The sequence below is a fragment of the Haliotis asinina genome, chromosome 15, assembly GCF_037392515.1.
Source record: "Haliotis asinina isolate JCU_RB_2024 chromosome 15, JCU_Hal_asi_v2, whole genome shotgun sequence".
Taxonomy (NCBI): Eukaryota; Metazoa; Mollusca; class Gastropoda; order Lepetellida; family Haliotidae; genus Haliotis; species Haliotis asinina.
In genome coordinates this window covers 40,508,631-40,530,848 of record NC_090294.1, presented here as the reverse complement: position 1 = coordinate 40,530,848, position 22,218 = coordinate 40,508,631, and the positions used below count along the sequence as shown (strand labels likewise).

General features: G+C 40.3%; 1 protein-coding gene across 1 annotated transcript; it reads right to left on the bottom strand.

Moving 5' to 3' along the window:
• Positions 1–7,944: 7,944 nt before the first annotated feature.
• LOC137265612 (NHL repeat-containing protein 2-like) lies at positions 7,945–22,218 on the bottom strand. Its single transcript, XM_067801044.1, has 10 exons — positions 22,049–22,218; positions 19,326–19,921; positions 16,765–16,899; positions 16,368–16,500; positions 15,657–15,750; positions 13,857–14,088; positions 13,201–13,323; positions 12,356–12,538; positions 11,824–12,022; positions 7,945–9,350 (listed from the first exon to the last, which is right to left on the bottom strand). Exons 1-10 carry the CDS (start codon positions 22,197–22,199, stop codon positions 9,088–9,090), a joined length of 2,109 nt encoding a protein of 702 aa, XP_067657145.1. The 5' UTR covers positions 22,200–22,218; the 3' UTR covers positions 7,945–9,087.

The window sequence follows — 22,218 nt, the reverse complement described above, 5'->3', positions numbered from 1 at the left end:
TGAGCCAGTGATGGGAAACAAGAGCTGTAATTAAACTATTGAAATAGCCATTTTGTCCTTGATTTGTCTCTTGAAGAGATTTCCCATAGTTTACATGAAATACAAAAACTGAAGTAGTTCGATATATCGTTACACCCCTATCCTGAAAAAAACAAAGCCAGAAGGAGGAGAAAGAGCTGGTCCATCAAGAGAGCAGCAAAGACAGCTATCTAGTACGAGCCTCAATAGAATACCCCCAAAATACGCCACTGATCAGCAGCCGGGTTGTCACATTCCTTGACAACCCATGCAACAAACACAACTGCAAAATTTGCATCGTAATAAACCGTTCAGACACTTTCCACAGTACAGTGTCTGATGTCAAATATTGTAAACGACCATACAGATGCACCAACAAAAATGTGGTCTATCTGCTCGCTTGCAAAAGGTGCAAAAAAACAATATGTAGGGGAAACCAAAAGATGCTTCAAAATGAGACTTAATGATCACTTTGCTGACATCCTGCAAAACAGAGACAAATCTGTTGCAATCCATTTCAACTCAGAAAAACATGGCAAATCAGATCTCACCTACGAGGTCATTGCACAACTCAGAGAGGAACCTGAACTTGTTAGCACCACCCAAAAGAGGCGATCACTCGAACTGAGATGGATATTCAGACTCCACACATTTGCCCCGCAAGGCCTCAATGATGAGATGGTTGGTTAAGGTATCCCCCTAGTCCTATTTATCTACCTGCTCTGATACCTAAGCCACTATTTAGTAGATACATACGGCACCCACAGTCACTATGACGCGGCCCCTCTGTGATGCAACCCCATGATGTCATCCGCCGATTCTAACGTTTCCACCAACAGTCGGAAGCAATTTCATGATGTCTACCTTCACCTGTCATCTGTGGCAAGGAACATTCTCCAGAAGAGACAGCCTGACACGGCACCTAAGGACCAATTTGGAGCAAAGTTTACAAAAGAAAAGATGACTTGCTAAAACATTTTCGCCAAAACCACAAACAAAACACGTCTGAGAATCCAAGGAACTTTGTGGATGAAATGAAGATCACAACCACTGTGTTACCAAACAGCGGAATTACCCAAGTGGAAGGGGCCCCGGCCACTGCGCAGCCAGCTTCCTACAGCAGTAGACCCATGATAGCAGAATCTAAAGTGATCCACTTCATAACCATCACTGGCAACATGGGCCATTTGACACCATTTACTACGGGCCCATACCCATACCGCCTTTCACTAACTGGGATGATCCCAAGCTCATTATGGAGGATCTCATAACAAAGCCATAGCCAGTATACCGACCACAATGCCGGGAGGATCTGTGGAGTCGCCCACACAGGAAGGATGCTAATCGACAACCCATTTAGGGAGTACCTACCACTAGCCTCAAGTGCCAAACCTTACATCCAAGCTGCCAACGTAACAACACAAGCTGGCAAAATAAACTATGGCATTGGTAACAATGATTACCAATTATTTTACGCTGTCCTTGCTGCCCCAACCAGACATTTTCTAGCTGATTATGCATACAATCGCTTTAGGACACAACAGCTGACACAGTGGAAAATCTTGGTTCCTCGCGGCCTAAAAGCATGCGCTGCGGAAAGAAACACCATTCCCGGTCAAACAGCACATGGTGGTGTACCGGCAAATGAAATGATGTGAGTATCAGCAATTGTCTTTGTATGTTACGCTGTAAGACTTTCAGCCGCAATAAGTAACTTCATTGAATTTTATACGGTACGTTTTCATTGTCTGATCTTATTAATATCCTGTCCACCATTAATTACTTGTGTTGTGTACAAATGACAGTGGCCTGTTAATGCTGACAGATAATTATTTCTTATTTTTTAACCTCAGGCTCTAATGGGACGTTCAAGATACCGACTGACACTAAACTGAGTGAAGAAGTCTCGGAAAAGGGTTCGAGCTATTGATTTTAATGATCCAGCTCCACACAGCTACCAAGGTCATAGTACGCCATGCAAACAAATATGCAGTGATGAACGTTTGACCCAGGAAAAGGTCACACTATCACCCATAAAGGAGATAACTTTTACAGCGTCCATCTTTCAGGAAGAGGAAGTGTCTGATAATGAATTTAAAGAACTTTCTATTGCAACAGACCAAGAAAGAAATGCATCAGATTTAGCAAGGGACAATCTGATCTCAATCTTACCTCACACATGAATGTCGCTTTCTGACTGGCCAATCGCTATTCTATTATTTTCAATATATCCCGCTTACAGGCGGTGTATTATTTTCAATGTACATCGCTGGGAATTCCAAACTCTTCTGTTGCTTCATGGTAATACTTTTTTATCTCAAATAACATTGAACCACACATGAAGCATGGAATTTACCGATGTTTCGCAACTGAAAATCGATGGAAGGGAGATAACTTTAAATCTGTTTACCTTGTGTCGTTTGCAAAATGGCAATTCGCCTCACATTCAGCAGAAGTGCTTCAAACAGTTCAAAATCAAAATTCAGGTGTTCTGTAAGATAAATACGTTGTTCACTGATCCATCTGTGAACAGTGATTCAGTGAACAACTTGCAATGTTCATTTCACAGCAATTCCAGTAACCTGTTGTGTTACAAATGTGGTTAGCATTTAACTAGTATATGTGAACATCCTAACCTTGGCCAAAATTTTATTTGTGAAAGATGTGGTGATTATAAGAAGAGTAGTTGGCCTTCCATTGACATTTCTAAAGGAGGATACATGTGAAGAAATAGGCAAGCAGGATACTGACCATCAACTCTTCAATTTATTTAAGGATGCAAAAGATAAACTTACAAGTGATGGACAACCAGATTTTTTGTCCAGTCTGCTGTCCACAATTTTGTCTAATAGACTTGGCACTGAAGGGCTGGCGAACTCAATTATTTCGGAAACAGTCATCACCCTTGGATCCAGTACATTAAATCAAGTGCGATACTCATGGCGATCAAAATGTTTCTGGAAATTATTTCTGACAAAATGTGGTGGGACGGCCATCCGCTTATTAAGTGGGTGGAAATGTGTTGGCTCAGTATTAACGAAAGATTCTGCACCTAGACATTTGGACACCAACCAGGCTGATATTATTCTGGAAATTCCAAGTGAGGACACATTGAGGGATTTTGATCTATATAATGGTGACCGGCCACAGAAGATTCCTACAGGGTTTTGTGACAATTTATTTAGATCTTTAGCGAAAAAAGTTAAAGCTACAAGTGTGTGCTTGTCATTTGATGGCAAAAAGCTAACTCCAGGGCTTAGAAATGACAAGGGTGATATAGATTTGTTAGGGAAAAAGGAGAATGGAGACACCTTAACCAGAAGGAATTTGCAGTTCAAGAATCAGATGGATGTACTGCAAAGTCTAGTTGATGACCTAAATCAAAGGAACAAAACAAACCATGATACAGTTGTTCAATCATTGCAAGATGTCGTCAGCATCATGTACCATAAATCAATGGCCGTTAACTCTGAGAAAGTGAAGAAGAAGCATGCCATTGGAAAATTGAAGAAGACTGCTGGAGATGATTACAAATCATCCAAATATTGCTCTGTCATTCAACTGTTGATTGCCAACCTGTTTGAGTTAGAGCAGTGTGAGGAAATGAATTCGACACTAGCTTCAGTTCAAGGTGCTGGAGGATTAAAGGATATGAAAGAGCATTTTCTTCAGCCATACACCACAGACAACAACACGAGGAAGATGCACTTGCTACCTTCTGTACTCGATTTATGCATGCTTTTCAATCAATGGCTACAGTTTATGAGATTAGTGCAGTTGAATTAACTGCTGGAAATGTGTAAATGCTTGTATCAAGCGATGGTGTAGTCCATGACACTAAAACTGGTAGAATCACTGCAGTTGCAGAAATAAAGTGCCCTTTCACAGCACCACTACATGTGACACTTCCTCCTCGATATTATCTCCAGGTCCAAGCAGAGATAATGGCCATGGGAGTGGAGTATGCTTTCCTTATAAGCTACAAAACAAATTAAAGAAAATGCAACATGAATCTTCAAGATTGAGGATTCTGAAACCTTGGACTTGGCAGTTGAGTGTTTCGTTGTATGCAGCAACTAACCCAAAAATGCCAAATATATAAGATATGGCCCAAAGCCACCATTGTTTATACTACTAAACAACTTGCAATGCAAAAAAAACACAACATAAATATAAGACAACACCTAACAATAAAATGTTTTGTTACAAATTCACAGCAAAACGTACCTTAATATTGGAAAAAAGACTGGATAATGACAGTTTGGAAACGCAAGGATGAATGTAAGAAATGAAACTACAAACGCAACACTACTGCAGTAGAAAATAATTTACGTAGGTGATCATCACCCTGACTTTGTCATTCTTGGAATTGTTGGTTCTTAACACACTTTGTTTTACCATAAAACATAAATGTTAAACAGAATCTAACTGTAAACATAGCCTATATCAGCTTTTATTAAGAATGCAATGCATGCCAAACCAGACAACATATTTGATACTACCGGTACTTCTTTTCCGACAGCGAAGGCATTAGTTCTATACTTTAAACCCACTTATTTCCTACCTTATAACTTGACAATCACACTTATGAACAAGTGGAATAATATATCCAAAATTCAATGGACACAATATCCAAAGGGGTGTAAAAATATAAGTCACTGATATTGTGGAAATAAACACTGACCCGAGAAACTTTGCTTCCAGTGTCCGCCATTTTCCCCCGCGCTTTGTTTGCTGGAAGAGGTGCCATTTTCGCATATGGTCATAATTTGCCACACATGGCCGAAGTACACCCATTACTGTTGCTTTTGCTTCCAGTAGCGAACGTGTGTGTAACCGATTTTAACTGCTTTCTTGGCAATAATTATGGCTTTGTTTTCAAATTTGCGACCTATGTAATGCATTCAATTACTCTATGCTCAATAATCATGTAAACTGTTCCAATTTGTGGTCTTTCTATTCCGACAGATAGGAAGGCCTGTAAACAGTTGTCCTGCAGAGGAGAGATAGGTAGGCAATGTGATCTTTAACCTTTGCGTTGACGGAGGCGCGTTCAGGAAGGTGCACAAACATCTAGCGAAGCCCCTAAAGGTTAGAAAGGCAATCTAGAAACGATCATATCTCCTTTCTGAACACGCCTCTATGCTGTTTGCCTACAACTGTTTTGTAAATATGCACATACAATGAATATTCTGCTTAAACATTCCATATGGTGATAATTATGACTAATTTATATCTATTTAATTGTGTGATATATTAAACACGTAATATATCAATTTGTGAAATTATAATGCATGAAATATATTATCTGAAGGGATAGCATCCCAACACTTGTTTTAGGGATGTAGTACCTTACATTATCACATGCGTTAATGTCTATGGGAGGAGTAGCGTGAAATGACAATGAAGGAAATGAAGGAATTTTATCACTGCTGTTGATACTTGGATCATTTGCAAAAGGTTGTTTATTCACGGATGGGGGTGATAAGGATTTCATGAAATACAACAATGTAGACCCTAACAGATTCTACTCATCGGATAAAGTGTTTGGTGATGTTGAGGGCTTTGGAGGGGTTAAGGTGGAGGGAAATCCCCGTGACGATTTCGGAGAGAATGTTCCCCAAACGTAGACTTGTTTTCTTGAACAGGAAATCCCTGATCTACAAATAGAAATGACCAAAGTAACCTTGACATGCCGATGTTCCATGATTCTGATTGGTTGAGATAGTGATTGGCAACAACTCGTGACCTCTCTGTCTGAAGAGACGATACTTTTAACGAAATTACAGTGTCGATAGTGGTACAGCTGAATGCATTGTGGAGAAAACGTGAGACATCATGAACGAATGCCACATTCCTATGTCCAAATTACTTGGATTGGGCTCCAATGGGGTTAGCTTAATGACTGGAAAACAAACTGGTGTCGGTGTCAGACTGAAGACTGAGAATCCCTATTTAGTGCATGTGCACTGTATCGCTCATAGGGTGGCACTTGCATCACAGGATGCTGCAAAGTTAGCAAAACATGTGGCAGAGTATCATACCACATTGAACGAAATTTATAAACTCTATGAGTTCAGTGCCACTTGATATGATACTTTGATAGACTGTGGGAACTCTCGAAAGTGCTAGATGATTCAGAATTTTCTAGTGTCAAATAACCCACAACAGTCAGTTGGTTGTCTCTTGGTAGAGCAGTCTGGGCAGTGAAATTAAATTGGCCTGCTTTGGCCACAGAACTTGAGGAAGAAGCCACAGACAGGAAAAACTGTTTGTGTAAACTTACTACATACTAATGAAAAACTGAAAACATACTAATTTATAGGAATGATTTATGTTGTCTGACGTTCTGCCAATCATGGAGAAATTGGTAATGATTTTCCAGAAGGATAATATCGATCTTGATATGATTTGTCCAATGGTGAATTCTACTCTCCAGTGTTTTTAACATTTACTAAATAAAACTGGTGAAAATGAAGAATTTGTGAAGACAGACATTGCAAACGGAGTGTTCAGTGGCATTAAACTGACGCATGCAGATGGTCGTTCAGTTCAGGCTTTCAACAAGGAAAGGAAGGAGTTTATTCAGGAACTGGTCAGCTGTCTCAGAAAGAGATTTCCAGATAACTCTTTTGGATGTTTTGTACTCCCTGAAGTCTTGAACCCCACATGTTAAGCCAAGGATTGAAAAGAACTGCTCAAGTATGGACAGGAATCTCTCAATGTGATACTGATACTGACACACTACGGCATGCTGATTGGCCTGGAAAATGATGACATCACTCCTGTTATTGACACAGATCGCACGAGAAGGGATTTCCAACAGTTCAAGTATGTCCTTTCTGGGATTGTTGTCACTTCGTTTGAAAAGAGCTGTGAAATTGTAATCAAGGACTATTCTGATGTACTTCCTGATTTTGCTGCACTTGCAGAAATTATCACTGATAATTCCAGTAACAATCGCTATGAAGTTAGCGGAAGATTTAAAGGTATGGGCATTTTATTTTTAATTTATCAAGTTCAGGTCATTGTATAGTGCTTGTATTATATTGAAAATTGTAACGTACCAAAAAAAATCACTGCTGACAGTACACTGTACCAGCGGTTTGAACAGTTAGAGGAAACACTGCATCTTCAGCTCAGTGTAAAAGGGGCTTTTCTACGATGAGTAGGGTCAAGACAGATTGGAGCTCCAGATTGAAGTCTCAGACTCTCTCAAGGTTAATGACTGTGGCTAATTGCACAGTTCCCTTGAAAGACTATGATCCTAGGGCAGCAATTTCCCTTTGGCATTCAGATGTAAAGAGAACCAGGAGATGGACCACAGCCTATGGATCCTGATCACCTGTAGATGATGAGCGTCCAGCTTCAACCAGCACCACTGTAGTGAACAATGACTAATCATGATCAAGATGAAGTGTACAGGTTAATCATCAATGTCTTTGGAGGTCAGTAAACATACCATTTGACCAGAAAGGTCGCAAAAACTCAGAACTTGACACTGACACCAAACAATTAATTGTCAGATTAAATCAGAAGGACAAAATCTTAATTGTTGTGGATTCCCAGGACTACTTTTGAAATATAGTTGAAACATTTCTCATGACTGTAAGTGTGGAAAATCTGCTTCGAAAATAATGTTTATGGTTATAAAAGAGGGACAAGACCTTGCATTCTAAAAAATAACTGAAGATAAACTTTGGCAGACGCAACCACCAGAATTTGTCCATGGGTCTAGTGAGCCTCAGGAGTTTTTTGATGTACTGTTTGGCTTGCTTGTGGATATTGACCATATCAAGCAAAACCGAAATAATGGGTTTCTAATAAAAATTCTGTAGTCTGAGAATTAAAGTTCCAGGGATAACATTTAAACTATTTTCCTCTAGTGGAAAAGTGGAAAATACCATTATTTTCTACCACTGGTAATTTTCTGTTTTTTGGGGTTTTTTTTTCATTTTGAAAAAAAATAATGAGTGAGTTTAGTTTAATGCCGCACCTAAGAATATTCCAGCTATTAAGCAGTGGTCTGTAAATAATTGAGGCTGGGCGAGACAATACAGTGATCAACAGCATGAACATCGATCCATGCATTTGGGATATAATGTCAACCAAGTCAGCGAACCTGACTATCTGATCCTGTAAGCCGCCTCTTGCAGCAAGCTTGGGTTACTTAAGACCAAATCTAACCTGGGTCTTCATGGGTACCTTGATAAGAATAAAACTAATGTAAAAATATTTCATATTTACAATAATACGAAAACTACAAGATGCAGTTGCAAAACTTAAACATTGTGCAGACTTGGGGATGAATATCAGCCCATAAACTCTTAAAACCCTGTGTATCACAGAACTGCTTAAATAAACTGAAGCATCAATTTGCTTCCTATAGCCTTTGATTGTCATAACCAGTAATGCAAAATATATACAGCTAATCCACTGGATATATTCCAGAACACATCTCACTGTTTGATATATGCATAAATATAACAAAAATGTATGATAGTGAACAGCATTCATATTTGCTGGGATAACTTCACTTTAGGCATTAAAAGCACCATAGTCAATGCATATGAATAGCTCCAGGCATGCTGTGTATGTGGGTAAAAAACACATATGATAGGACAACTAAATAGTATAAAAGCCACTAAATGGTGGAACAACACTGTACATAGGTACTTGCGTACTGACATCTGCTGTAATTCTGTTGTGTGTTGCTAAGATCTCTGGCAAAGGTTGACGCCTGCTGTTGTTCTGCTGAGATCTGTGACACAAGCTGACATATGCTGTATGATAAAGTCTTACTTCTATGCTTCTGTTGCAAAATGTCCAGCTCTAAGATAAAGGCAAATGGTTGTTATCTGTTGCAAAATTTCAAATGAAAGGCAGATGGCTGACATCACATGTCTGCTGTCAAAATCCTGACATCTGATCATAAAACCTGCGTCAAAGGTTCACCTCTTAGTCTACTGTCTGATGTTAAAATCCAAGTAAAAGCGTGACATCTGATATCTCATGTCAGTGAAAGTCCAAGTGAAAGACTGGCATCTGGTGTTCTTGTACTGTCCAGTGTTAAGATTTCAGAGAAAGACTGATGTCTGCCACAGATGTTTCTGCAGCAGTTTGGGACAGCGTTAGAGGCAGCAATGTCACTTTCTTCACTATGCTACACGTATTGTCTGCTGCACACACAAACAGTTGGAAGGTGAAGGTCAAGTTGCACTGTTTTTCTTCAGAGGTAGGAATTTGCAGCTGTATGAAGCGTTGGTTAGTTTCAGGTCGGAGTTTTCCTTTAGATACACTGTTGTTATTAATAATGAGTGTTCCAAGATTATCTGTAAAGACAGACAAGCAATGTTTAAAAAGGACGTACCAAATATACTTACTACATGGATTAATGGACAGAAAAATAGATCAATTTCATTTTTGGACGACCTTAATATTTAGCACATGTACAGTGTTCCCAGAAATTATTGAGAAAATCTTTGTTTATTTTCTAATGATGCTAAGATTGGAAAAAGGGCTTTCACTATGCACTAAGCATACTAAATAAGGGAGACAACTCTTGAAGGCTTAGAAGGCAGCTCATTACGTCAAGAGTTATCTCCCTTGTCTGAGCAGACGGCTTCCTGTGTTGACATGGCAGAATTTACAACAAGAGAGAAAAGAAAGCTCATTCTACATGATTTTGAAAGGGGTGAGGCTTGTTAGCTTGTAGACATGGTATTCCTCTGTATACAGTATACAGAACAGAGCACAAAGCAGGGGCAGGTCGGCCTAGGAAATTCAGTGTTGTGGATCGCCGAAGACTTGGGCAGATTGTGAGTAGGGGCAAATTGAAAAGTGTTGAGAACATCAGAAATGAAATGATTAGCAGAGGAAGTCCTCAGGTATGCAATGAAACAGTTAGGCAAGAATTAGAGAGACTTCATTGGGTGAAAAAACGTGGAATTCCCTCGCCGTTGATGAAAGATGCACAAAAGGAAAAACGTTTAAACTGGTGTCGGGCTCATGAAAATCAAGATTGGGATAATGTTTTCTTTTCAGATGAAAGTTCTGTTTGGCTTTTCCCTAATTGTGTGAAAATTTGGACCAAAGATACTGTCAAACCTATCTACCAGCGACCCAAACATAGCCCGAAGTTTCACGTGGGGTGGCATATCGGCTCGCGGAGTGACGCCATTGTGTGTTTTCACGGGAAACTTGACAAAAGAAAGATACGTTGACATTCTAAATGGTCACCTTCTTCCGACAGCACAAACATTGTATGAAGATGATTGGATTTTCCAGCATGATAATGACCCAAAACACACTGCGCGCTACACAAAACAGTGGCTGTCGGGCGAAAATGTTCAAGTTTTAGACTGGCCCAGTTACAGCCCAAACCTAAACCCAATTGAGAATGTGTGGGGAGTCATGAACGACAGAATAAACCAAAAGGGACTGAGAAATATTGAAGATATGAAGGCCGAGGTGGTCCAATATTGGGATACCCTGTCACACGATTACCTACAAACTTTGATGGGTAGTGTGCCTAGGCGTATTCAGGCATGCATTGCTGAGCGAGGAGGTCTAACAAAGTACTAAAACAAGACTGAGACTGTAAAAGGATGATGTTTTAACATGTTTATGTAAGTAAAACGCCAGAAGTTAATAAACGTAATGAGTTACATGACGCAACATGATTCTCAATAATTTCTGGGAATACTATATATCAATATGCATTAATATAACAAGAAATATATGCTAGTGAATAGCATTCATATTTGCTGGGATAACTTCACTTCAGGCATTAAAAGCACTACAGTCGAAGCACATGAATAGTCAATTTCAATAAAGTATTGAAAACAATTACTGAACATAAACAGCATGATCATGAAAAATACAACTTATTTCTGATTTTGGTCAAGGTTTGGGATGCTTCGTAAGCCAGTTAGCATCCTCAATACCTCCAGAATATATGTTAACTCTCCACTATACCCTGGATGCATCTGGATTCAGCCTGACAATTTTAATACCTCCCTTTGCTGGCTCTGCATTCTCGGCAGTAGCCAGTCAGCTAAGTCTCCGTTACGAAAGATTGGAAACTTTCCATCATTTGTGTCGCCAAGTTTAATCAGTTAGATAATTCAAAAAGCAAATGTGAGTTGTGATTGGTACGCTTAACTTTTCAGCATAGACACCTGATTGGATAAAAAGCCAGCCAAGGGAGGAAATAAATTCATTGGGAGATATCAAGAATGGCCAGATAGGTGCTTATCAAGGTGATTGTGACTTCTGACTGGTTTCCCAATATTTATGTATATGGATATATGTGGGCTCTGGAGCAGAAGTGAGCAGTATTTTATATTGAGTACATAAAACAAGCAAAGTATATGGGTCTTTCCAACTTCTGTACTAGACAATCAAAAGATGCTACTAGACAATCACAGTAAGCATATTTTCATGTGAAAATGTGATGCATCATCAACAGATGCTAAGTGTTGCAAAGAGTAGTATCAAGGATCAAAAGGAGAATTCTGAGTGATTTCATGTCACAACTTGAAGCATGATAAGCATGTAAGTTTTCCACACAGAAAAATACCACAACTATGAGTATGATACTGACAATCTAAAGATCACAATGCAGGATTCAAACACAGGACAAATGTTAATGAACGTTCAATTTCAAACTTCTGTCCAAAATGACATACCTTCAATACTAAGGGAGATACAACTTGTACATCTTACATTTGCACAATCAATACTGAGTAATTCCCAAGGAAAGTACTTTTGAGCCCCTCAATGAAACAACAAACTGGTCTGTACCTTGACTTTGGAGTTTCCAAGAGTTAGGTGCTTCCTCATTTAAGTGATTATCCACATCAAGGTCAACTGTCAAGTTCAGGTCAAGGTGGCCACCAGGTCTGACTGCTACAGTTGCATGCACACCGTCGACAGGAGCAGGATCATCTGCAGAGTCAATTTTCTCTGACTTCTCAGGGAAGGAGTCCACAATAATAGGGAGCTGAAACATAACATCATCACTTGAAATGTCAAGCAGTTAACAAAGTATAAGAAGACGTACAGGCTGAATAATTTTGATCTATGCAAACTTAAGCACTTGACAATATAATTTTAGGTACCATATGAGACTCAAGACCTTAATTGTAAGTAAGAAGTACAAACTGAATGGTGGTCCAATGGAGGTCCTAGGTCCAATGGAGGTCCTAAATCCAATGAAAATTAGTATGATCTAAAATTATGGAGTCTAAATCTGATTTACACTTTGATGACATGTTCACATGGATTATTCAGATGATAAATTGAATGCAAGTAATGAATGAAATGTGTGAGCTACCTGAGTTAGGCTCTTCTTCTCCATGTGATACACTTTGATGGCATGATTGTTTGTGTCAGCAATATAAACCATCCCCTTTCTTGTGTCCACACAGAGTCCCCCAGGTTCATTGAGTTGCCTCCCTTCCTCAGATAGACTAATGACAGTGGTGCACTCCTTTGTCTTCAGATCAATACTCTTCAGCTGAAGTAGATAGCACATGTATACCGGGGGCTAGTTCAATGAGAAAGAGTCTGTCAAATTCCAGCTATAAGACAGCAGCCTATAAATAATCTGGCCCAGACAATAGTGTTTAAATTGCATGAGCATCAATCTATACAATCTGCATACAATGACAAGTGTCAAGTGAGTCAGCTTGTCTTCAGTGATCTGAGATGCTATGCAGGCAAACATGTCACCAAGCCTGACCCACCAAGTAAATAATCACGTCTTAAAACCAGCATCGGTTCCTGGAGACATGTTTAACAAGGAACACCACAAGGCTGAAAACAATGTGTGAAAACAAATTACACAACCCGAATAAGGCATCACAAGTTGCTAGTATGATATAGTACTAGCACACCAGGGACACCAGCAATGGTACGCTGGTAGTGTGACAAGTCCTTTGCTGATGCCTATGTTACAGTGCCAGCACAACCAGGGACACAAGCAATGAAGGGCTTCATACACAACAAATATTAGAGGAGGGATATATCTGTGATACAACATATATGCCTCTTCTAAAAAATTGTTCAAAATTTTAGTTTTAGTAGTCGTTATTTCCAAAGAACAAAGAACGTCCCCAACATGAGTTGTATACTCCTCTACACTGGCTGCTTAACACTTACAGCAGCTGACAAGCTCACCTTATGATTATAGGAGTCGACTACTAGCAATGGTCCCTCGTCACCGGCCAGTGCCACCCCCAGGGGATGCTGCAACTTCGCAGCTACACCCACTCCATCATTGTCACCAAAAGCAAACAAATTCTACAAGGAAACAAGATTTTACAATTATTTCTCAAATCATATTATGAAAAATTTATCACTTAAAATTAGTATGACCTTTAGAGTTGAAAACAAATCACATAAATGGATGAAACATCTCATGAGCTTCATATTCTTTGGTACATACAAGCTCCAGAAATCAATGGTACTCTCTTGTTATTCAGTATTGTAAGAATCCATAAACACACAACACTTGAACACAATCAGTGAAGGAAGTATCTACACAGTTCACATAGAAGGGCTTGATTAAACAAATGTTAACCTACTAGCGGTAAGATGGTCGTAGGTTAATCATGTTTATGTGTGGCACTTACGACTATCTTAGTGTTGGGATAGATTAAAAAATCAAGGCCCAGGTTTCTTCTTACGACCCACATAGGTCGCTGGTGACCTGTTCAAACTCCAACCCTGAAGAGTTCCTTTCCACTAAATGTATCCCAAGAACACCACGATTTCTTTTCCAGCTACAAGTTTCATCACACCTGATGAAACAGCTGAACAGTCTTATGACTCACCATTGGATCTCTCTCTCCACCCACCAGCCCTCGCACAGCACCATCTTTAAGCAAGACTGTTCGTACGCTAGAACTCTCAGCATCAGCAACGTAAAGGGTGTTCAGCTTGTCAGGTGGAGACACTGCAAGGCCAGATGGCTGGGCAAAAGCAGCTTTAGCTGGGTAGCTGTTGTTCCGGTTCTCTTCACTGCCAGAACCGGCAAACCGGATACATGTGCCAGCCTTGTACTCACTGTCAAACAGCCAACACAATGTATTAACTACTCATTCTTTCTTAAAGCATTACCATGGATACATGTCAGCATTAATGTTTAATCACGTCTCTCAGGAATATTCCAGTAACTGACAACTGAAAATAAATAATCTAGGATAAGTGACTATGGGATTGGGATTCATTCTATAGTCCGTTTGGCTCAAAAGCAGACCGGTGAATTGCAATCTAGCTTGAAAACTAACATAAAATACTCAGTGAAATGCTGATCAACACACTGCCACCTCTGTTAGTTTTTTGCTGAATTTTTTTACTAAACATAAACCAGTTGTTGAACAATCTATCATTAAGACATTGACACAATTCACTATTTGTTAAGAGGGAAGAGTGCTGAGAAAGGAGTGAGTGAGTGAGTTTAGTTTTACGCCGCACTCAGCAATATTCCAGCTATATGGCAGTGGTCTGTAAATAATAAAGTCTGGACCAGACAATTCAGAGATCAACAAGTGATCAATCCAAGTCCGATCCCGTCCGTCGCCTCTTACAACAAGCATAGTCAAATTTTATGGCAAGCATGGGTTACTGAAGGCCTATTCGACCTTAACGGGTCGCAGAGAAAGGAACTGCCAGGAGTGCAAGAAAGAATGGAGATGGCACAGGTCAGGTTAATGAATAAATTATTCTCAGCACTTGTGCTCATGCTTCTTGAACACCTGGCTTTGCCCTTCTCTGCACCCCTCCCTTGTAATAAACAGTGAACTCTGTCAATATTTTAATGATAGTTTGTTTAACAACTTTTTCATTATTAGGACAAAAAATCTGCAAAAACCTCAGTGTTGGAATGATGTTTTGATTATGATCAGCGTTTCATTGAGTATGCTATACTTATTAGTTTCGGAGTTAAACTGCAATTCCTCAGTCCAAATGGACTAGAACTCAATTAATCTGGTATTAAATGTCCAGTAAAAAATGTTAAACATATAGAAACATAACTGTTATCCTTGGTCACATTAGGAAACAGAATACGTACAACTCTCTAATTTGACCTAATTTACTCAGCAACATCCACAAAAATAAATATATTGTAAAAAGATAGCATAATTAGAATAACTAGCAACACTCACTGTTACACTGTCCTGACAAGACCACATAAAAAAATGTAAATAACTCTGTTCTTCATTGGACAACATATTCAGGCAACACTGAGAACACAGGTAACATGAGACATCTCTAGTACTGTTTGTGTTAAACATCATACTCAACAATATCCAGGGTTTATGATGTCAGTCTGTTAAAAAGTCTGGACTTGTGTGTCCAGTGTGCAACTACAGACAATGATGGTGTAAAATGGCATGCAGTCAAGGTAGTTACGCATTATGATCACCTGACACATATGACCAGAATCTACGACCAGTTTCCTAAGCATCAGCAGTAGCCTAGAATTCCTTTCATCATGCGTGTGTTAACACATCCACATAACTACGCCAATTATTTTTTCCTCACCTACCAGACCCCCTAACCTAACTTATCACAACAAATAACCTGAGATCTTAGTTAATGTCTGACATCGAGAGATTGAAGTAACTCACCTGCCCTTGTACCACTTCCTGTCCTGCAGGAAGTACACCCATATCTGATGAGTCCCAGCCATTGCAATGTACAGCACACTAGGGGAAAGGTCACCTGTAAGGAGGAAATGGTCATGGCCAAGCTGGTAAACACTCCATGTTAAACATGACTATTTATCAACATTGATGACATGATGCTATAAGGCACACCTGTATGATGACCTGTCAATCCAAAGAGAAATGTTGGATGGAGCTTTCTACGTTATCGAGATATTATGACATGTTATCAACTAGGTCTCCAAGCCTGACCAGCCCTTCCATGCTGATGCTATTCACAATCAGCACAGGTTGTTGAGTGTTGACTCTGTGAAGATCCAGGATAGGATCGGTCTTTAGCAACTCATGCTGGTCAAAAGAGGAGACTGACAGGATCCGGTGGTCAGGCTACCTGACTTGGCTGATGCATGATGTGACATCATTGTGACCCGATTGTAGATCAATGTTCATGTGTTGATAACTGAATTGTCTGGTCCACACCCAATAATTTACATACTGACGCCATTTAGCCAGAATACTGCAGTGTGTGTCATTAAATAACAATCAACAATGCAGTGCGTTAATCCTTACCTGAATAAGAATAACATGACAGTATTTCTTTGTGTCGTAGGATGTGGGTTTAATTCAGTAAAACTCTGCCATAAGAACATAGTGTTTAGATTTAAGAAAGCTGACCTTGACTCCAGCCCAAAACTAAGTCCCAAGGGGAGGATAATGGCTGCTGAGGACCACTGCTACCCCCTTCCTTGTCTGTCCCCTGTTGGCCCGTCCCGGCTATTGTCCTCACCGTCTTAGTCTTCAGGTCAACCTGAAACAAAATTGTTTTGCCATCAGCTGAAGCACTGACAAACACTGACATGATATGGCATTAAAGGAGCCAACAGCACAGCAAACTTCACAAATGAAAGAATTTGGATTTGAAAATGGAGGCATTGATCCAGTGTTACTTTAAGGCTCCAGGAATTGGTCACATTTATCAGTAATTCTATACATCTTTAAGGATTATATGTTTGTGTATGTACATCCTTCCTAGATTGAATACTAGAATGTTACATGAACATAACTGTCCTACCAGTCGTATTGAGTGATTGTCTGTGTCTGCCACGTACACGTCTGTCCCCCATGCTGCCACACCCTGGGGAGAGGAGAACCTTGCACTGGAGAAGTCTCCATCCTTGAACCCTCGATCTGGTCCCCCCACAACACTCTGCAGCGGTAACAAGACACATCAGTTGAAATGATGAATTAACAAAGGATGGTACACACCTATACCACACCACTATGACCTCCACCAACGCACCTTCATAACCCCTCCTTCCCTACCTTCTTCATAACCACACCTGCACAACCCAATCATACCACCCCCTTACATACCTGCACAACCCAATCATACCACCCCCTTACATACCTGCACAACCCATCCATACCACCCCTTACATACCTGCACAACCCAGTCATACCACCCCTTACATACCTGCACAACCCAATCATACCACCCCTTACATACCTGCACAGCCCAATCATACCACCCCTTACATACCTGCACAGCCCAATCATACCACCCCTTACATACCTGCACAGCCCACCCCTTACATACCTGCACAGCCCAATCATACCACCCCTTACATACCTGCACAGCCCAATCATACCACTCCTTACATACCTGCACAGCCCAATCATACCACCCCTTACATACCTGCACAACCCACTCATACACCCTTGCACACAGTGTCTATTCTAGAACTGAAAATCTAGGGGGGGGGGGGATTTGTCGCCCCTACCGTCTTTCAGAATACAGTGGACGTACGAAAGTTATTGCAACCAACAACCAGTGAAATTATTGCTCATTTTATTTTGGCTATAATAGTCACATATCATAGCACCAAGCTCATTTTGAGAGAGCCATGGCCATTCTTTCAAACGTTTTTTCTGGTTGGTTTGGGTTTTTTTCAGTCTGAGGGACCAGGGTCAGTCTTGGGGTTTTGCTCGCCTTACAATTCACATGATTCGGTCTGGGGAGACATGGCTGACACTGTTGCTTTCTCAGTGGTATTTTGAGCAAAAAAGTCAGCTATTTTGATTCTTTTGCGTGACACTATTCACGCCAAATTACCACAGACCGTTGTAAATAAGAATTTCGTATTCATTTGTCGTCTGCAACTTTAAGTGATAATATTGTCTGATTTCGAAAACGAAGCTAAAACGAACTGATGTTCTAAACAAGATCGACGAAACTGTGTTTTGCAAGCGCTGTACACATGCACTATGTTTAGAGTTCATTGTCTAACGCTGTCAATCAATTAATCAAAACATAACTTCATCGAAAATGTGATCTATTTTCATTCTCATATGAATGGAATTTCGTTTCCCCAGTGCTGATAGTGGTTTTATTAACCAAGCAAGGTTACTCTGTTATGTTTACATGTTGTCCCTTAACTTGACTGTGTGGCCGATTCCGATCTAAAAAGTCATTCCATGTCAATATAAAGCTTTTTTCGTATGTTTTTTGAACGTTAGGTAGGGAGCAAATTACTATGCGCAACAGTTCGCACTCTGTTGTTTTCATGAGGGGCGATTTGATCATTATTAGCGCGCATTACACAATCGCGCATCCCAGAATAGGCACTGTACACACCTGCACAACCCAAATATATCCCCCATACACACCTGCAGAACCCGATCATACCCCTAATAGACAGACACCTGCACTACCTGACCGTAACTACCATATGCACCTGCACGACCCGATCGTGCCCCCATACTCACCTGCACACCCTGATCGTGCCCCCATACTCACCTGCACAACCCAATCTTACCCCCAATACACACCTGCATAACCTGATCATGCCCCCATACACACCTGAACAAGTTAATCAGAACCCCATGCACACCTGCACAACCCAATCATACTCCCTTACACACATGCACAATCCGATCGTATCCCCCTTGTGAACCTTTCTCACTTATGAAAGTCATCTCAGTCTTTTCAAGATCGTATCATATGGTTACTCTGTATTGCAAGTCCCCAGTATGTGATCTGTTAATACCCGGGATATGCCTTTGATAATTTCTAAAGCATGGTTTTAAAATAATTTCGTCTTGCTATCACTGCTTGTAAAATGTCACAAAACTGTAAACTTCAAATATATTGTGGTGACACCTGGTTTCGAACCCACAACCCTTTGCTCTCTAGCTTGGCGGTTTTATCCACTAGGCTACGAAGGATCGCTGTGAAGAATAAGTGTTTGTCAGTATGAACCACGTGTTCCGCACAAGACAGGTACTGTGTGAAGCGCATGTGCAACAAATGGAATGCACAAGCTTTTCATAAACTCAGCCAAGTTACGACCCTGTGATGTCACCATACTCGCTACACCATGTACCCCATTAACATCTACTATAAGGCACTGGGGCCTAGTGATATTGATTGTTGCATATTACGTTAAAAAATATTTTACACAAAAACAGCTTAAAAGCTGGAAAAACCACTCCTACCTGGGTTTACAAGAGATTGTGAACCCTGAGAGTCAGGACATCCCTCCTCACAGGGTTCACAATCTCTTGTAAACCCTCATAGTCATTCTTCTACACATACGCACATGCACAACCCAACCATACCCCTCCCATACACACCTGCACAATACCAGTGTCCGCCTCCAGCACCAACACCCGGTTGTTCCCTGTGTCTGCTACCACTAGGTGCCCATCTTCCATCAGACACAGTTTCCCTGGAAAACTAAGTGGTGATCCTTGCTGCTTGTGCTTCTCAAGACTAAGTGGAATATCGGCATTGTTCACCTCATCTTTTCCCTTGTAATATTCCAGTGCTATGCCAACAAACTCCTCCAGTTTATCCCGATGACCTTCACCCACCATTGCATAGATATACTGACCTTTGGGACCAACCAATAGGAATGTAGGCCAACAGCTTATCTCCAGCTGTTGCCATAGCAATGCATCACAATCATTGACAACAGGATGTTCAATGTTATACCTGAGAACAGCACTGAGAATGTTTGCAGTAACTTTCTCATTCAGGAATTTGGCTGAATGAACACCAACAATTGTGACACCATCCTTGACCTTGAACTTTGACTCCAAGAACTCCAGATCTGGCAGCACATGCATACAGTTGATGCAGCAGTAAGTGAAGAAATCCAGCACCAACACTTTTCCTGCAAGCTGATTGGTCAGTGACAATGGTTCCGGAACATTCAGCCAATCTAGACCTGTAATTTAACATAACTTTGAAAACTTACTGTCTATCTCTTTTTCACATCTAACAACTAGGCTTTTTATCTTAAACCTTTGCTAAATATCCTGAAAATATTGATGCCAGACTATACAATCAACACAAATGTCACCATGGCCATGTACAGAATGCAGATCCCTATAAAGTTGGACACAGACAAATTCAAATTTACATCCAAAGAACCTGACCTCTGTAGCTGCCTACATGTCTGATGAGGAACTATTGCACCAACGGTATCACAAAAGTATTTAGATACATGTACAGAATGAGTTGGTCATACACTGAATGAAAATTTACCTTCTTCAAACATGCAAACGCCAGGAGGAATATTTGCAGCCAGAAAGAAATGTGAACACTGTCTTTGAGCAACACATGCAGATCTTGATAGCAGTGGCAAATAGAATAGAAAATATATTACCTGCACTAGTATCAACTTGCCAAACCATGGAATCATGAAAGGTGTTTGTTATTAAACCATGTATCACATGACTGACCACAATTCAATGTGAATTTTAATGGCAGCCTGAGGATTTTACCTTTACACACCTAAATAAATAGCATCAAGACCCAGAGAATCAAGGACTGGGTAAAGGAAAAGTTCATAATTTATGGCTGGAGTGTTTGAGGATTTTTATGGAGTTGCATGTGTAATGTGAATGACACCCCCTAAAATTAATGTACACAGTAAGAGATCCCCGCTACTTGTCATGTATAAAATCAATGGATCCCCCTCCAGAACATGTATACAAAATTAATGACAGCCCTATCCCCGAACCCCTAGAACAAAATGGGTGACCCCCCTCTCAAAAACATCACCTACACCACTAGCCATCAAATATAAACAGTCCCTTAGCGCCATCCCTTGACATAATGCTCATACCCAACCACAGACTATATATGATCCTTGATGGCAGTTGTTGGCATTACAAGCCGCTGTGTATTAGAGTGTGGTCTAAAACCATGCCATCAGGTCCTACAAAAAGCCCCACACACTGAGTTCCCATGTGACCTGTCCCAAGCCAAAAACAACCAAGACTGCTGCTTTGATACTAATAAACAAATGGCATTTATGTGAGACTTGCTCACTCTACACCAAGTGTTAAACTGGTGTTTCCTATTCTCGCGGTAGTTACAGATATCAGCTGAAAACATAATACAAACAGTTCTTTTCGTATGTATGCTTGTTGTTTTTAAATAAAGGGACTCTCCCCTCTAACATATGCCTCTATTAAACTGCTTGATCAATCAGGCGTACTATCTCTCTTGAGCTTGATGAAAAACAAGGTCGTACACAGCTGACTTGTTGAGGTGTCTCCCATTCTTCCGGAATAACGATAAAGTAATGTTATTAGGTGTAAGGAAGGGAAATCCTGTCAAACAGGCCGGAAAAACGTTCCGAATAATCGTTACATTGCAAAAGTTTGATCATTCGCAGACTTGAGCCACTTCCTAGATACCGGTCAGTTATGCAAACATCCCTTATGTATCACGCATCAGAGATCTCGGCAGAAAACGTGTTTACCACAAGAAATTCTCAGAGATTTGGAGACGGCCCTAGATGAAAACTTGAACCCATGTTCAGATGAATATCACTTCCTTTAGTAAAAATCAGGTATACACCATATGAACCAGTTTAATGAAAATGCAGTGTTCACGATGGTGTTTCAAAGTAACAGGACATTGGGTCCTGTTAGTTTCAGATGTCATCTGACCCATTGAAAATTCACAGGACCCACAGAGTCAAGATAAACAAATATGTTAGATTTAACATTTCTTGTAACTGGCATTGAAATTATTAACATTATATGATAACAAACATAAGATTTAAAAACAGCAAACAAGTGTCACATGCCACAAATAACAACTTGTGAAATATTCAGTCAGACACAGGGGCTGGCGGGTTGGTGATTTCTGTCTAACCATACGCGAAACTGCCAGATTTGTCAGTGGGTCAGACACTATTCGTGAACACTTAGTTTATCGTCGGATAGGACAAGTCTGCAGCAGTCAAGAAATGCAAGTCACGTGCCACACCCAGCGTTCCTGTCATTCGGCCATTTTCAAACATGATACATACACCAGCAAAGTTAGCCTAATTATATACCTGCTTTGAAATCAGGAATAACAAAGTTCAGTGAGTCCACTCTATCAAGATGTCGGAGAATAATCGCTTTTCTTTCTATCGTGTCAGTGATGTCTGTCAGTTCTTCGTCGAGAGTCATGCACCGAGCAACAACTTCTGTAAGTCCCGCCATTTTGAATGGTCTGACTTCC